Below are 15,075 nucleotides of genomic sequence, written 5' to 3' on the forward strand. Positions count from 1 at the left end.
ATTGATGAAGTTACCTAGTTGGGTAATGAAACATTTGCAACAAAAACCATCAAGGACCCCTCAACTCAACCCTGAGCCAGTGGTGGGTTTCCACTTTTATACTACCGGTTTGCTCCTGCACACGCATTTGCACATGTGCACAATGCTTCTGCACATGTGCAGTAGCATCCGGGCAGGTGTGTGGAGCCTCTCTCCACCACCACTACACGTTCGCCTGATCCTGGCCGAACCGGGAGCAACCTACCTCTGTCCTGAGCTATAAATAATCTCCAGCAGCGATGGCATAGTGGTTAGAGTGCAGTACTGCAAGCTACTTCTGCTGACTGCGATTTGACAGATCGAATCTCACCAGGGTCAAGGTTGACTCAGCTTTCTGCCCTTCTGAGGGGGGTAAAATGAGGACCCAGATTGTTGGGGGCAAGAGGCTGATTCTGTAAACCGCTTAGATGGGGCTGGAAAGCACTATGAAGCGGTATATAAGTCTAAGTGCTATTGCTTTATTGGTAGATTTTTTTTTTCTTTATTTCAATTTGCGTTTCTGTCATTTTCTTCTTGTTTGGCTTTCTGCTTCTTGCAGAATTCTGTTCTTAGGACTTAGGAAGTCCTCCACTTAATGGCTTAGGGAGTCCTCCAATTAATGGACCCAATTTCTGTTGCTAAGCGAGACGTTTGTTAAGTGTACTTTGCCCCGTTTTACAACCTTTCTTCCCATAGTTGTTAAGTGAATCACTGCCGTTGTTAAAGTTAGTATCATGGTTGTGAAATGAATCCGGCTTACCCATTCACTTTGTTTGTCCAAAGATTGCAAAAGGGGAGCCCATGGCCCCAGGACACTGCAACCGTCATAAAGACGAGTCAATTGTCAAGCGCCTGGATTTTGATCGCATGATCAAAAAGTGACCTTTTTTCAACAGTCACTAAACAAACTGTTGTATGCTGGAAGACTACCTGCATTTGTCATTGATTCAAATTTTGGGGAAGAGGAGAACTCTGAGAAAATAAATGAAATTCATCCCAGTAAAAATGAATATAATAAGGGGATGGTGCATAGTGCTTAAGCGCCCAGATATTCATTCCTGTAATGTAGGAGACTAGAATAGAACAGGAACAGGAACAGGAACAGGAACAGGGTAGGGTAGAATAGGAATAGGAATAGGAATAGGAAGAGAGTAGAGTAGAGTAGAGTAGAGTAGAGTAGAGTAGAGTAGAACAGAACAGAACAGAACAGAACAGAACAGAACAGAATAACATGGTTGGAAGGGACCTTGGAAGTCTTCTAGTCCAACGCCCTGCCTAGACAAAAACCCTATACCACTTCAGACAAATGGTTATCCAACCTCCTCTTAAAAACTTCCAGCGTTGGAGCATTCACAACTTCTGGAGGCAAGTTGTCCCACTGATTAATTGTTCTCACTGTCAGGAAATTTATCCTCAGTTCTAAGTTGCTTTTCTCCTTGATTAGTTTCCACCCATTGCTTCTTGTGCTGCCCTCAGGTGCTTTGGAGACTAGCTGGACTCCCTCTTCCTTGGGGCAGCCCCTGAGATATGGCGACCCTGCTGTCATGTCTCCCCTGGTTCTTCTTTTCATCAAACTAGACTAAACTAAATGGATGTTTGTTTGAGGCTCGGATTCCTTGACGGTTCTCAGCAGCTGTAACCTCTGCTGTGACCTATTGCATTCTCCTGGAACACGGAGGGTGTGTTTACAGACCATTCACTTAGCCTCTGGCTCGGTTCTTGGAGTCCAGTCTATTCGTTTCCAGCCTTTCTAGTGGCTGCTAACATGCCAGATTTGTCCCCAAGTCTCTCGACCGGGATTCCCATTATAAGTAGGCAAAAACAGCCAGGATAGTCTTTTAACAATTATTTTCCATCTGCGCATTCCTCGGTGGACAGATAAAATGGCCGGTAGCATCCAGTAGGGGATGCTGCAGAGAGAGAAAAGACTGTATTAAATCTCATTTTATAGGGGGCAAAGAGGTGCCGGGGAAAGATAATAATGTATTCCAGAGACTGAAACTTAACAAAATAAACGCTCGGCTTGAAAGTGGATGCATGTTTTATTTGGTGCTCTTAAACCGTCTCCACTGGATGGACGTTTTTAAAGGATTTCGGCTTCAGATTACATTTACTGATGGGATGTAGATCAAAATGTGGCTCTACTTTAAATAGCAACTTCTCAGAGTCCATAAGGAAATATCTATTCTCCCCCATGGGCATCCTCCACCCCAACGATGATGAAGATTAACAGAGTTGGAAGAGACCTTGTAGGTCATCTAGTCCAACCCGCCTGCCCAAGCAGGAGACCCTATACTATTTCTTACAGAGTGCAGTCCAATCTCTTCTTGAAAGCCTCCAGTGGTGACGTTCCCACAACTTCCAAAGGCAACTTCTGTTCCACTGGTAGATTGTTCTCGCTGTCAGAAAGTTCCTCCTTATTTCCAGGTTGAATCTCTCCTTGATCAGTTGCCATCCATTATTCCTTGTCTGTCCTTCGTGTACTTTGGAAAATAGCTTGACCCCCTCCTCTCTGTGGCAGCCCTTCAAATATTGGAACACTGCTATCATGTCTCCTCTGGTCCTTTTCTTCACTAGATTGTTGTTGTTCTTAGTTGCAAAGTTGTTTATGACCCATTGTGACCCCCTGGACAATGTTCCTTCAGGCCTTCCTGTCCTCTACCATCACCCAGAATCCATTTAAGCTCACGCCAACTGCTTCAGTGACTCCCTCCAGCCATCCCCTTCTCTGTCGTCCCCTTCTTCTTTTGCCCTCAATCATTCCCAGCATGAGGCTCTTCTCCAGGGAGTCCTTCCTTCTCATTAGGTGGCCAAAGGATTTGAGTTTCCTCTTCAGAGTCTTGCCTTCTAAAGAGCAGTCAGGGTTGATCTCCTCTAGGACTAACCGGTTGGATGGCCTTGCAGTCCAAGTGACTCACAGGAGTCTTCTCCAGCACCAGAGTTCAAAGGCCTCCATTCTTTGTCGCTCAGCTTTTCTTATGGTCCAACTTTCAAAGCCATCCATTGCAACTGGGATTAGACATTCCCAGTTCCTGCAACCGTTCATCGTATGTTTTAGCCTCCAGTCCCCTAATCATCCTGGTTGCTCTTCTCTGCTGTGGTTTCTCTATCTTGTGGTACTTCTCTGAAAGACAGCATGGGTAGTCCCTGACTTACAACAGCTCATTTCGTGACTGTTCGAAGTTGCAACAGCAGTGAAAAAACTGACTGATGACCATTTTTCACACTTACGACCGTTGCAGCCTTCCGATGGTCGCGTGATCCTTCCTTCCCCCTCCCTCTTCCTCTTCTCTCCCCCCCTCCCAGATTTCTTCCTTCCTTCCCCCTCCCTTCCTTCCTCTCCCCCTTCCTCCCTCCTCCCTCCTTCCCTCCCTTCCAGATTTCTTCCTTCCTTCCCCCTCTTCTTTCCTCCTTCCCTCCCTCTCTTCCTTCATTCCTCCTCACTCCATTCTCCTTCCTTCCTTCTTCCTCCCCACCCTCTCTCTCTCTCTCTCTCTCTCTCTCTCTCACACACACACACACACACCACACACACAGAGAGAGAGAGAGAGAGAGAGAGAGAGAGAGAGAGAGGGAACACTTTTGGGGAAATGCAGCAAATGCAGCTTTTGGGTCTATAGAGTGGGGGGTGAGCAGTTTTAAAAAAAGCCGATATCAGACATTTTCTCATTAAAAAGCCTTCTGAGAAATGTAGGCTGACTCTGAAAGTAATTAAAGAAGGCACTCAATTAGATTATATGGGAAGAGAGAGAAAACGGAGGATCTGATGGTTAGTTTATCCTAAGGTGAAAAACATGATTGGCTGAGGATCCTGACGCGGGTTATCTAGTCGGAGTAGGGATTAGTGTGATTTACAATCCCCGTGTCCTACAAAAAAAAGGTATTGAAAGAGGAAGAGAAGGACGTGTTTTCGCCCTGCAGAGCTCTTAAAGCAGCACTCTCCAATCTTAGCAACTTGAAGACTTGTGGTCTTCAACACCCACAATCCCCCAAGCCCACCAGCATAGATGGCTGGGGAATTCTGGGAGCTGTAGTCCATAAGTCTTAAAGTTACCAAGGTTGAAAGCTCCCGACTTAAGGGTGAAAAGGATGATCTGAAATAGAGATACCTTTATCTTTCCTTAGATCATTGGGAATTTTGCTTGGCATTCTCTAATAAAACATATTCCACGTACCTTGACTCACTCTTCTGCCATTCTTGGTTATCATCCAGGTATTTTGAGCGAATGAGAAGTGAATGAAGCTTCTTAATGATGCATTGGTCATAGGGTGCCTTTCCAACAATATATAACATTTGGGCATGTCATCCAGTGAAGAGCATATTCTTTCAATGGCCTCCAAGGAAGACATTTGAGGGTTTTTTTGTTAATTAGGAAGTGAGTAAACTATCATTCCCTTCCCCAGTCCTTCCAAAAGAGAGATGAAAATTGTACATGGACTATCTGGAGGCTGTTCATTCATATTTGTTTTATCAGCAGAGTCCATGTGTTGCCGAGAAGTTGATTCTAGGTCAAACCTAAAGGGATGTTGATCTTCTTCTCCTCCTCCTCCTTCTTCTTCTTCTTCTTCTTCTTCTTCTTCTTCTTCTTCTTCTTCTTCTCCTCCTCCTCCTCCTCCTCCTCCTCCTCCTCCTCCTCCTCCTCTTCCTCCTCCTTCAACTTCAACTTCCTCCTTCACCCTCTCAAACTTCCTCCTCCTCCTTTTTTTTCTCCTTCAACTTCCTCCTTCACCCTCTCCAACTTTCTCCTCCTTTTTTCTCCTCCTCCTCCTCCTCCTCCCCCTCCTCCTCCTCCTCCTCCTTCTCCTTCAACTTCTTCCTTCACCCTCTCCAACTTTCTCCTCCTTTTTTCTCCTCCTCCTCCTTCTTCTCCTTCTCCTTCTTCTCCTTCAACTTCCTCCTTCACCCTCTCCAACTTTCTCCTCCTTTTTTCTCCTCCTCCTCCTTCTCCCCCTCCTCCTCCTTCTTTTCCTTCAACTTCTTCCTTCACCCTCTCCAACATCCTCCTCCTCTTTTTCTTCCCCTTCCCTCTTCCCCTCTCCCTCCCACTCCTCCTTTTTTCATCAACCTATTAACAGCAGCTTGTGCAATATAAAACTGCCTATATATTTTTCTCCCTCCTCATCTGTCTTCTTCCCAAATTACTGACTGGGGGATAACACCTTTGCCAGTTTCCTTCCACTTAAATCCGGAACTGATGAGCTCAGCATTTCTTCCCTGCTGAAATGCTCCGCAAAGAATTCCAGAAATGGAACTTGGAAGAGAATCGATGATCAGAGCTCATAGCAAAAGACGTAGGTTGCCTAACAAGGTGTCAAGGCAGCTTGACTCTTCTCAGAGGTCTAGGATAGAGAGTGTCAGGCCTGCAGCGGTCCCTTTAAGAATCTTTGGCCTGCCACACTCTCATTAAGGGGGTGGAGAATAGCAAGGGGTAGGATGTGTTGTTTTCAAAATAAAAAAACATCCTTTCTGTTAAATGAATTACTGCAGTTGTTCAGTTAGTAACCTGGTTGTTAAGTGAATCGGATTTCCCCCATGGCTGGAAGGTTGCAAAAGGGGATCACATGACCCCGGGACCCTGCACCTGTCATAAATATGAAACAGCCGCTAGCGTCCTATTTTTAATCACGTGACCATGGGGATGCTACATGGCTGTAAGTGTGAAAAACAGTCACAAGTCATTTTTTTCAGCACCGTTGTAACGTCAAATTGTCTCTAAATGAATTGTTATAAGATGGAAACTACCAGGTTTGCAAGTTGCATTAACAGAGGTATGCAATCAAAATCAAGGGAGGTGCTAACACCACACTATAAAGCCACACCTAGAGTACTGCATCCAGTTTTGGTCACCACACTATAAAAAAGATGTTGAGACTCTAGAAAGAGTGCAGAGAAGAGCAACCAGGATGATTAGGGGAGTGGAGGCTAAAACATACAATGAACAGTTGCAGGAACTGGGCATGGTTAGCCTAATGAAGAGAAGGACCAGGGGAGACATGATAGCAGTCTTCCAATATTTGAGGGGCTGCCAGAGAGAGGAGTTAGGGGGTCAAGCTATTTCCCAGAGCACCTGAAGGCCAGACAAGGACTAATTGATGGAAACTGAACCAGGAGAGGTTCAACCTGGAAATAAGGAGACATTTTCTGACAGTGAGAACAATGGAACAGAAGTTGCCTTCGGAAGTTGTGGGGGCTTCATCACTGGAGGCTTTCACGAAAAGACTGGACTGCCATCTTTCAGAAGTGATGTAGGGTCTTCTGCTTGGGCGGGGGGGGGGTTGGACTAGGTGACCTACAAGGTCCCTTCCAACTCTGTTAATCTGTTAGTATGGGGTTATCATGGGGCTATTTCTTTGTTTCTTTGTTTGAGCTCAAAACTTGAGATTGATGGACAAGTGTCCAGAACAGGGAACAAATTTCTTGTGATCCTACTTTGCATAATACATGTCAGTTCCTCTCCATCACCACCCCAAATAAATTTCAGGAATCATTGGGGAAAAACCCAGAGAATCTATCTTTCTAGACTCCCCTTGAGAATTGGGGCTGAATTTATCTGCAGGACACAATTGGGTGGAGTAGTTATTTCTGACTTAAGTAGGCCCATTCATCTGTTTCATTATTTCCCTGTGAAGGAACAGACTGAGCAGCTAATTGAGTAACTAATGCTGAAAGAATTATCCAAGAAGGAAAGTGAGTTTCTCCTGCAAAGCCTCTTAATCTTATTTTTTTTTCTTTTTTGTAAGCTAGAGGACAAATCACACTGGAGGAAGCTTGAGGATTTACAGTACATTGTATGACTCTGAAATCACAATTTTACTTTATTTTATTTTTTAAAAAATGATAGCTATATAATGGATACGTTTTAAGAAAAGATAGCTTTCTATTGCCGGCCTTGTGAAAGGGAGATGAAAACCCCACGGTTATAAACATGTCCTATAAATTAGCCCTATTGTGTTATATTGAAACGAAGATTTTAGTATAGCCAATGTGTGTTAAAAGGAACGTCATTATTTCACCAACAATTAGTTAAATGGAATGGCATTGCAAAAAGTTACGCTTCTCATTGCAATGTAGGAGAAAGCGAGGCAAAGGTGATTTGGTTCCTTCCTATTTCTATTTTCTGATAGTTAGCGGGGACATTTAATTCCTCTGAAGGTTTTATTTTATTGTTATTTTGTGTAAGGATCTTGTAGGAGGAAAAAAAATCAAATGTGAAAAGAAGATAAAAACCATTCTCTCTTTAAGCGACCTAATGGGTACAGTGCTGTTTCACATTATAATATTTAGTTTTTAGATTTTTATTCCAAAGGGTGGCTCAGTGGCTAAGACGCTGAGCTTGCCGATCAGAAAAGTCGGCAGTTTGGCAGTTCGAATCCCTAGCACCGCGTAACCTAGTGAGCTCCTGTTACTTGTCCCAGCTTCTCCCAACCTAGCAGTCTGAAAGCATGTAAAAATGCAAGTAGAAAAATAGGAACCATCTTGGTGGGAAGGTAACAGCATTCCGTATGCCTTCGGCGTTTAGTCATGCTGGCCACATGACCATGGAGATGTCTTCGGTCAGCGCTGGATCTTTGGCTTTGAAATGGAGATGAGCACACACACACCCAAGTCGGGAACAACTAGCACATATGTGCGAGGGGAACCTTTACCTTTATCCCAAAATATTATTGCTGTCAGGTTTCTGATGGATGCCTTAATTAAATCATGAGCCTCAAGCCAAGCTTCAAAAGAAATCCAGTTATTTATTAGGAGCAACATGTCGGCAGTACACATCTGTACGCAGTACACATCTCTCTCTATCTATCTCCCTATCTCCCTGTCTATCTGTCTGTCTATCTGTCTGTCTGTCTGTCTGTCTGTCTATCTATCTATCTATCTATCTATCTATCTATCTATCTATCTATCTATCTATCTATCTATCTATCTATCTATATATATATATATATATATATATATATATATGTGTCTTTATGTAGTGGGAGAGGCATAAAGATTCTCTCTGCCATTGTCATCCAATGGCAGAAAACAGCTGTCCAGAGCTAATTTATTTCCTAATGCTGCAGCAATGTTAATTCATAATTTACACTGGTAATTCGTGCTATTATTAATTTCAGATGGTGTAGGGCAAGCCTAATTAAAATATGACACCATTTGCCAGACATACTGTATGTACCAAGGCCTACCATTTAAAATTAATGGGAATATTAAGTGTGACACTGGTCTCAGACATTCTTTGCTCAGTAATTACATCATTATGCCTGCAAATATTTGATAAAAGAAGATGGAGGGGTTTAAAAGAAATAAATAAGACAATGCTACCTGTGAGACGTGGTGGCTCTGTGGCTAAGGCACTGAGCTTGTCGATCAGAAGGGTCGGCTGTTAGACGGTTTGAATCCCTAGCGCCGCGTAATGGAGTGAGGTCCTGTTACTTCTCCCACCTTCTGCCAACCTAGCAGTTCAAAAGCATGTAAAAATTTATTGTATATTTAATGCAAGTAGAAAAATAGGAACCACCTTTGGTGGGAAGGTAACAGCTTTCTGTGCACCTGTGGTGTTTAGCCATCCCAGCCACATGACCACAGAGACTTCTTCAGACATTGCTAGCTCTTGGGCTTTGAAACGAAGATGAGCATCATCCCCTTGAGTCAGGAATGACTAGCACATATGCACGAGGGGAGCCCTTACCTTTTTACCTGTCTTCCTCTTTTTTTTACTCACTTCTTAACAATCCTTAAAGGAATCTCCTTTCTCTCCTTGCAAGTTTTCTTGATTCCATATTTGATTTGTTCTCTTCTTCTGATGCCAGAGATCAAGGCCGTTTTGAATAAGTGAATAAAGCCGCAGCGCGCACAGCCTGTGATTTTTTCTTTTTCTTTCACCCCTCTCTACACGCAGCTTCGCTCACCAAAACAGACACGCTTGTTGCGTTAACAAGTTAGAGCTGTGATTATTAAAAGATGAGCTCTATACGGGCTTTGATATATAGCAGATCAGCAGAAAGGTTGGTCTACAGAGACCTCCGGCAATTTTCCAGCGGTCTGCACGAACACAGTGTGTGGGTTGTGTGCATTGGGGAAAGCTCTGGGGAACGGTTGCACTAGATTAAAAAATTATTTTGGTTCTGATGCGTTTTAACTCTCTACGCCAGACCTGGGCATTTTACAGTCCCTGGACCCACAAACTGCCCTTTGGCTGTCCTTGACTGGCCCACGAGATGTCAATCAGAAATTAGAAATCGAATATACGGGCTTTGCACTATGCACACAATACAACTGCCTGGCTTTTATTTTTATTTATTTATGAATTTATTTATCATTTATTAAGTTTGTCAAAAATGTACGCGATAACAGGCTTTTATTTTTATTTATTTATGAATTTATTTATCATTTATTAAGTTTGTCAAAAATGTACGCGATAACAGGTATAAGTATAAACATGGACATGAACACAGGAAATGGGTACAAATAAATGGGGACAGTGGGACAGGGATGGTAGGCACGCTGGTGCACTTATGTACGCCCCCCTTTACGGACCTCTTAGGAAAGGGGTGAGGTCCACGCTAGACAGTTTAGGGTTAATGTTATGGGGGTTTGAGGATGTAACAACAGAGTCAGGTAATGCATTCCAGGCATTGATCATTCTGTTGCTGAAGTATTTTCTGCAATCGAGTTTGGAATGGTTTACCTTGAGTTTGTATCTATTGTTTGCCCAAATATTATTGTGGTTGAAGCTGAAGTAGTTATTGATAGGTAGGATGTGGTAGCAGACAATTTTGTGTACTACACTTAGGTCGGACCTTAGGCAATGTAGTTCCAGGTTGTCCAAGCCCAAAATTTCAACCCTAGTGGCAGAAGGGATTCTATTGTATTCTATTGTCATAAGGGATTCTATTAATATGAACCAATTGTCCAGCATCTGGATTGTGATCATGTTATCATGGGGATGCTACAAAAGTTGTAACTGTGAAAAACGATCATAGGTTTTTCAGAGCCATTGTAACTTTGAACAGTCACTAAATGAACTATTGTAAGTCAAGGACTACCTGTAATTGTACAGTTGATTCCCATCAGTGGAGGACTCTTCTCGTGAAATACCTCTGGCCTCTCTCAATTGTATTAATGTCCAAAGAGCGCTGGCTCTTTGGCTTTGAAATGGAGATGAGCACCGCCCCCTAGAGTCGGGAACAACTAGCATATATGTGCGAGGGGAACCTTTACCTTTACCTTAAAGTCCCAAAAGGCACCCTGGAACCGAACAAGTCTTCTAAATTGTCTTTGCAATAATCCCTACTCTAGAAAATATGTCTTTGTTGGATTACCTCTATACAACAACGCGCCCCAAGTCTCTTTCGGAGGGTGTCGTTCATGTATGTTAAGAGATCTTAAGGAAAGACTCTTTGTCTCGTTTGAACTTCATAAAAACCAGGATTTCCTCTGCTGTAGAGGAAGCGAATCGTTCCACTCCAGCATCTTCAAAGAAATCAAGAGGCTTAGAATCTTTTCCACAAAGGTATTTGGGGGCACGTTGCCAAGCCAGGCTGCCTCTGAGCTCATTCAGATGCCCTGTGTCTGCTTTCCACATCAAGAGACACAATAAATGAAGAGAATGTTTTGATAGTAGAATCTAGAAATACCAATAGTGTTGGTGCTGCATGAAAGATGATATCTGGCAACAAGTTATTTTCTCTATTTTCTGTATTTATCACCTTATTGCATTGCTACATAGTCTAGCTCTGTTATCTGTCTTTCTTTCTTTCTTTCTTTCTTTCTTTCTTTCTTTCTTTCTTTCTTTCTTTCTTTCCCCTTCCTGCCTGCCTCCCCTCCTTCCCTCTTTCCTTCATCTTTTCCTTCTTTCTTTCATTTCCTTCCTTCCTCCTTTGTTCTATTTTTATTCCTTCCTCCATTCTTTTTTCTTTCTTTCTTTCTTTCTTTTTCTTTCTTTTTCACTTTCTCTTTTACCTTCCTTCCTTCTTCCTTCCTTCTTTCTTTTTGCTTTCTCTTTTACCTTTCTTTCTTTCTCTTTTTCTCCATCCTCCTTCCTTACTTCCCCCCTTCATCTTTCCCTTCTTTCTTTCATTTCCTTCCTTCCTCTTTTCTTTCATTCTTTCCTTCTTTCTTTATTTTTCCTACTTGGCCCTCTCCAGCTTCAGGATTCATGAGTGAAGATGAATACTTGGAGATCACGAGCATCACCCGGGAACAATCGGGGGAGTATGAGTGCAGTGCCTCGAACGATGTTGCAACTCCTGTTGTGCGGAGAGTAAAAGTCACCGTAAACTGTGCGTAATATTGCAATTTTTTTTTTTACCCTGCAGCTCAGAGGAAGGAAGATTCACTCCTTCTTTGGGGTTAATATTCTGTTTAACCTTCAAGGGATTGACAAAGACATTCAGATGCTTTACCTTAAGTCTAGCACAGGGGAAGTCAACCTTTCTATACCTACCACCCAATTTTGTATCTCTTTTAGTAGTAAAATTTTCTAACCGCCCACCAGTTCCACAGTAATGGTGATTTATAAAGTAGGGAAGTAACTTTACTTTATAAAATTTATAAAACAAGAGTTACAGCAAACCCCTACCTCCCACCATGAAAGCTGGAACGCCCACTAGTGGGCGGTAGGGACCAGGTTGACTACCACTGTTCTAACATATTGCAGTCCTCAATCTAACCAAGAATGCTAATGGGATATTTTAACAGATTTAATCTAGAACCTTATGCATTAAAATGTTGTGGTCCACCACTGAGCTAACATGCCTTCTTAATGCATATTTGTCCCAGTTTAAACAATTACTAAGAGAAAGGAAAACAGACCTGTTACAAACTGAAGCATCTTTTTTTCCTCTGTAAATTTTATTTTTGTTCCAAAAGTTAAAATGCAAACGTGGACGATAAGCTTTACAAAAACACAACAAAATTAGACAAAATAGGGATCAAAAGGACAACCAACAAACAAACATATATGCATATATTGCCCCACTTAGTTGAATACTAGCAAATATATGGCAACAATGAGAACTTTTTCCCCTTGTGAGAAAGGATACCTGCCCTAAAATAAAATCCTTCATAAACTGAAGCATGTATTCTAGGGCAGGTATGCTTTCTCCAATTTGACATTCCACCATGTGTTGGGATTGCAATTCCGCATGGGTCTTGTTTGCTGAATTGGTAGCCTTCCTTTGTATGCATAGATGTGTGCACCCAGGTATTCCATTCACACAAACCTACATTCCTTGTTCTGACCTAGGCTTCCCCAAACCACGAAGCAGAGTCCTAGTCCCAACAAAACCCCATTTTTATTAAGTTAATGTGAATTCTTCTCATTCACATCCAGCACAGTCTTTCAAAGGTGAATTTATGGTCACAAACCTTATCTGGCTTGGAGAGCTGCCAAGCTGATATTTTCAAAACGCAACACACTATACTTGGCAAGGAGTCTTTGAGAGTAACGAACTAATTAAGCATGCACACACTAGGAACAGGCTCCAGCTGTTCTTCTGCCCCACTGATATCTGACTCTGAAGGAAGCTGATAACTGTCAGATGGCCCTGGCCCCCTCTCTGCCTCCGGCACAGAGCCCTCATCAGAGCCTTCCCCAGACTCCAGGACTGGCCCATGTTCCTCCCCAATCTCCTCTCTCTTCCTCCGATGACCACTGGTGGATCACAACATTCATTTAGAGCGGGGGTAATCAACCTTTTTATATCTACCACCCACTTTTGTATCTCTGTTAGTAGTAACATTTTCTAACTGCCCACCGTTCCCACAGTAATGGTGATTTATAAAGTAGGGAAGTCAATTAAATTTAAAAAAGGAAAGTACTTCAGTATCGGACAAAACCCCTACCGCCCACCATGAAAGCTGGAACGCCCACAAGTGGGTGGTAGGGACCAGGTTGACTACCACTGATTTAAAGGTTAACTTAATCCTTATGATCTTATCTATTTGCTGTGGTATTGACTTATGCGTCCTTACACACATTACCATCCTCGGGAGTGCACCTCCTCTTGTAACCCTAGCAAACAATCTGAAAAGAAATGATGTGCTATCACTCTGAAGGTTACAGATGTTTGTGGCCAAAAACCATTCATTGTTCCATGCCTGTGAGATTATGGATTGTATATGTTGTTGAATATATCATCACAATGGGAAGTTCTTTCTTTCAGATTGGCTATAAAGCAATCTTATCAGGTTCTGGGCATTATTTTCCTACACCAGCTGTTTGCGAAGAGGACTTACAAATCTAACTCTATTGGCTTGTTGTAAAGCACCCATCAAGGAAGGAAAGTTTTTGAACCAATGTTAATATATTCTCTAGATACTTAACTTGTTCGTTTCTCTGCAGACCCACCTTATATCTCAGAAACCAAGAACACGGGTGTGCCAGTGGGTCAGAAGGGCATTCTTCAGTGTGAGGCCTCTGCAGTTCCATCAGCAGAATTCCAGTGGTATAAAGATGACAAACGGTATATGAGTTACTCAAGGGTTGCATTGTGGGGTGTGTTGCTAAAACAGAAACAACCTATTCCTTAAAAATCTTGTATTTCTGCTACCAGGCAAACAGAGAAAATTGGAGGAAAACATAGTATGTTTGTTTGAATGTGTGTATGTATGTACGTATGTGCACATGAACTGAATAGAATTACAGGTGGTGCAGTGGCTCAAACCCTCTGGATTTGTCGGCTGGAAAGACGACCTGAGTGCTACACGACGGGTTGAGTTCCCTTCCTCGCCTCAGCTCCTGCCAGCCGAGCAGTTCAAAAGTGTGCAAATGTGAATAGATAAATAGGTACCACCTCGGTAGGAGGATAACAACACTCTGTGATGTCATGCTGGCCACATGACCACAGAAATATCTTCGGACAGCACTGTCTCAATGGCCTTGAAATGGAGATCAGCATCAGCATCCCCTATAGTCAACAATGACTAGCGGAGTAAAATCTGCAAGGATTTCATGGTCTTAATCTGGCTTATTTGAGGGAGACTGACAGATTGCTGTAAGCTTCTTCATGAAGCCAGCCGACAGAGAGGAATTAGTCACCTCCTTCAGTAAATCTCCTTCTCCTACACATCCAATGCTTTGTGTTCTCCACTTACTGCTATTTTCATTCATCACCGATCAACCTTGTCCTGCTCCCTTCTACCTTCCGCATTCCCTTTGTTTAACTATCGGTTGTTTTGTTCTCTTTGCTAGCGAAATTTAAATTGTGAGCGGCAGGGACTTGAGATGTTTCATATATTTGTTTTTGCCAATTATAAGCTCTTCTGAAAAGAAGATTGATGGCACTGGCATTCGAAAGTGATTCTATCAAATGGGAGGTGCTCCGGTGCTCGTGACAGAGATCCTTGGCACAAAAAGATGCTTTTCTCTATACACGATCTGCAAATATTTTGAATAACAGCTCTCATTGTTAGGATTTGTGCCAGAGACAAAATTCTTCCAAATTCAGACATAGAGATTATTTATCACAGGTCCCAAGGCATGAAAAGGCAGGATATGATCATTGTTAGAATTCTCACAGTGGATTCCTGTAGTCCTCGCAGCTGATGTTCAGAAACTGGGTCATTCTCCTCTCTTAATGATCACAAAGAGACAGACTATAGAGATCCATTCAAAAATAACTATAAAGATATTGCCCATCTGATGAAGACACTATTTTAAATTATCAGTCCAGGGGCAAACTCCAATTATGGGATCATTTCATCAATTATCCCAGTAGTAAACTACTAGGTGTTGCTCCAAAGCCAGCCAGCCAGAGGTGGTATTCAGCCAGTTCTGACAGGTTCTGGAGAACTGGTAGCAGATATTTTTAGTAGTTTGGAGAACCAGCAAGTAGGCTGGCCTCGCCCCCACTGCCTCCCAGCCAACAGGAGAACGGAGCTGGAAAGCAGGTTAGTGGGATGGGGAGGGAATGGGGATTTTGCAGTATCCTTCCCCTGCCACACCCACAAAGCCACACCCACAAAGCCACACCCACAAAGCCATGCCACGCCCACAGAACCGGTAGTAAAAAAATGATTCCCACCACTGAAGCCAGCGCAATGTAACATAAAATGAGGAA

At 42.8% G+C, this 15,075-nt stretch overlaps 1 protein-coding gene across 3 annotated transcripts in view; it reads left to right on the top strand.

Moving 5' to 3' along the window:
• Window positions 1–15,075, top strand: part of NTM (neurotrimin) — a 344,658-nt gene that overhangs the window by 300,899 nt on the left and 28,684 nt on the right. For all 3 annotated transcript variants that reach the window (XM_032229681.1, XM_032229682.1, XM_032229683.1), the window contains exons 4-5: window positions 11,161–11,295; window positions 13,359–13,479. In XM_032229681.1, coding sequence (XP_032085572.1) covers window positions 11,161–11,295; window positions 13,359–13,479 — 256 coding nt within the window. The remainder of the gene's footprint in view (window positions 1–11,160; window positions 11,296–13,358; window positions 13,480–15,075) is intronic.

Source organism: Thamnophis elegans, chromosome 13, assembly GCF_009769535.1.
Source record: "Thamnophis elegans isolate rThaEle1 chromosome 13, rThaEle1.pri, whole genome shotgun sequence".
In the NCBI taxonomy this organism is placed as follows: domain Eukaryota; kingdom Metazoa; phylum Chordata; class Lepidosauria; order Squamata; family Colubridae; genus Thamnophis; species Thamnophis elegans.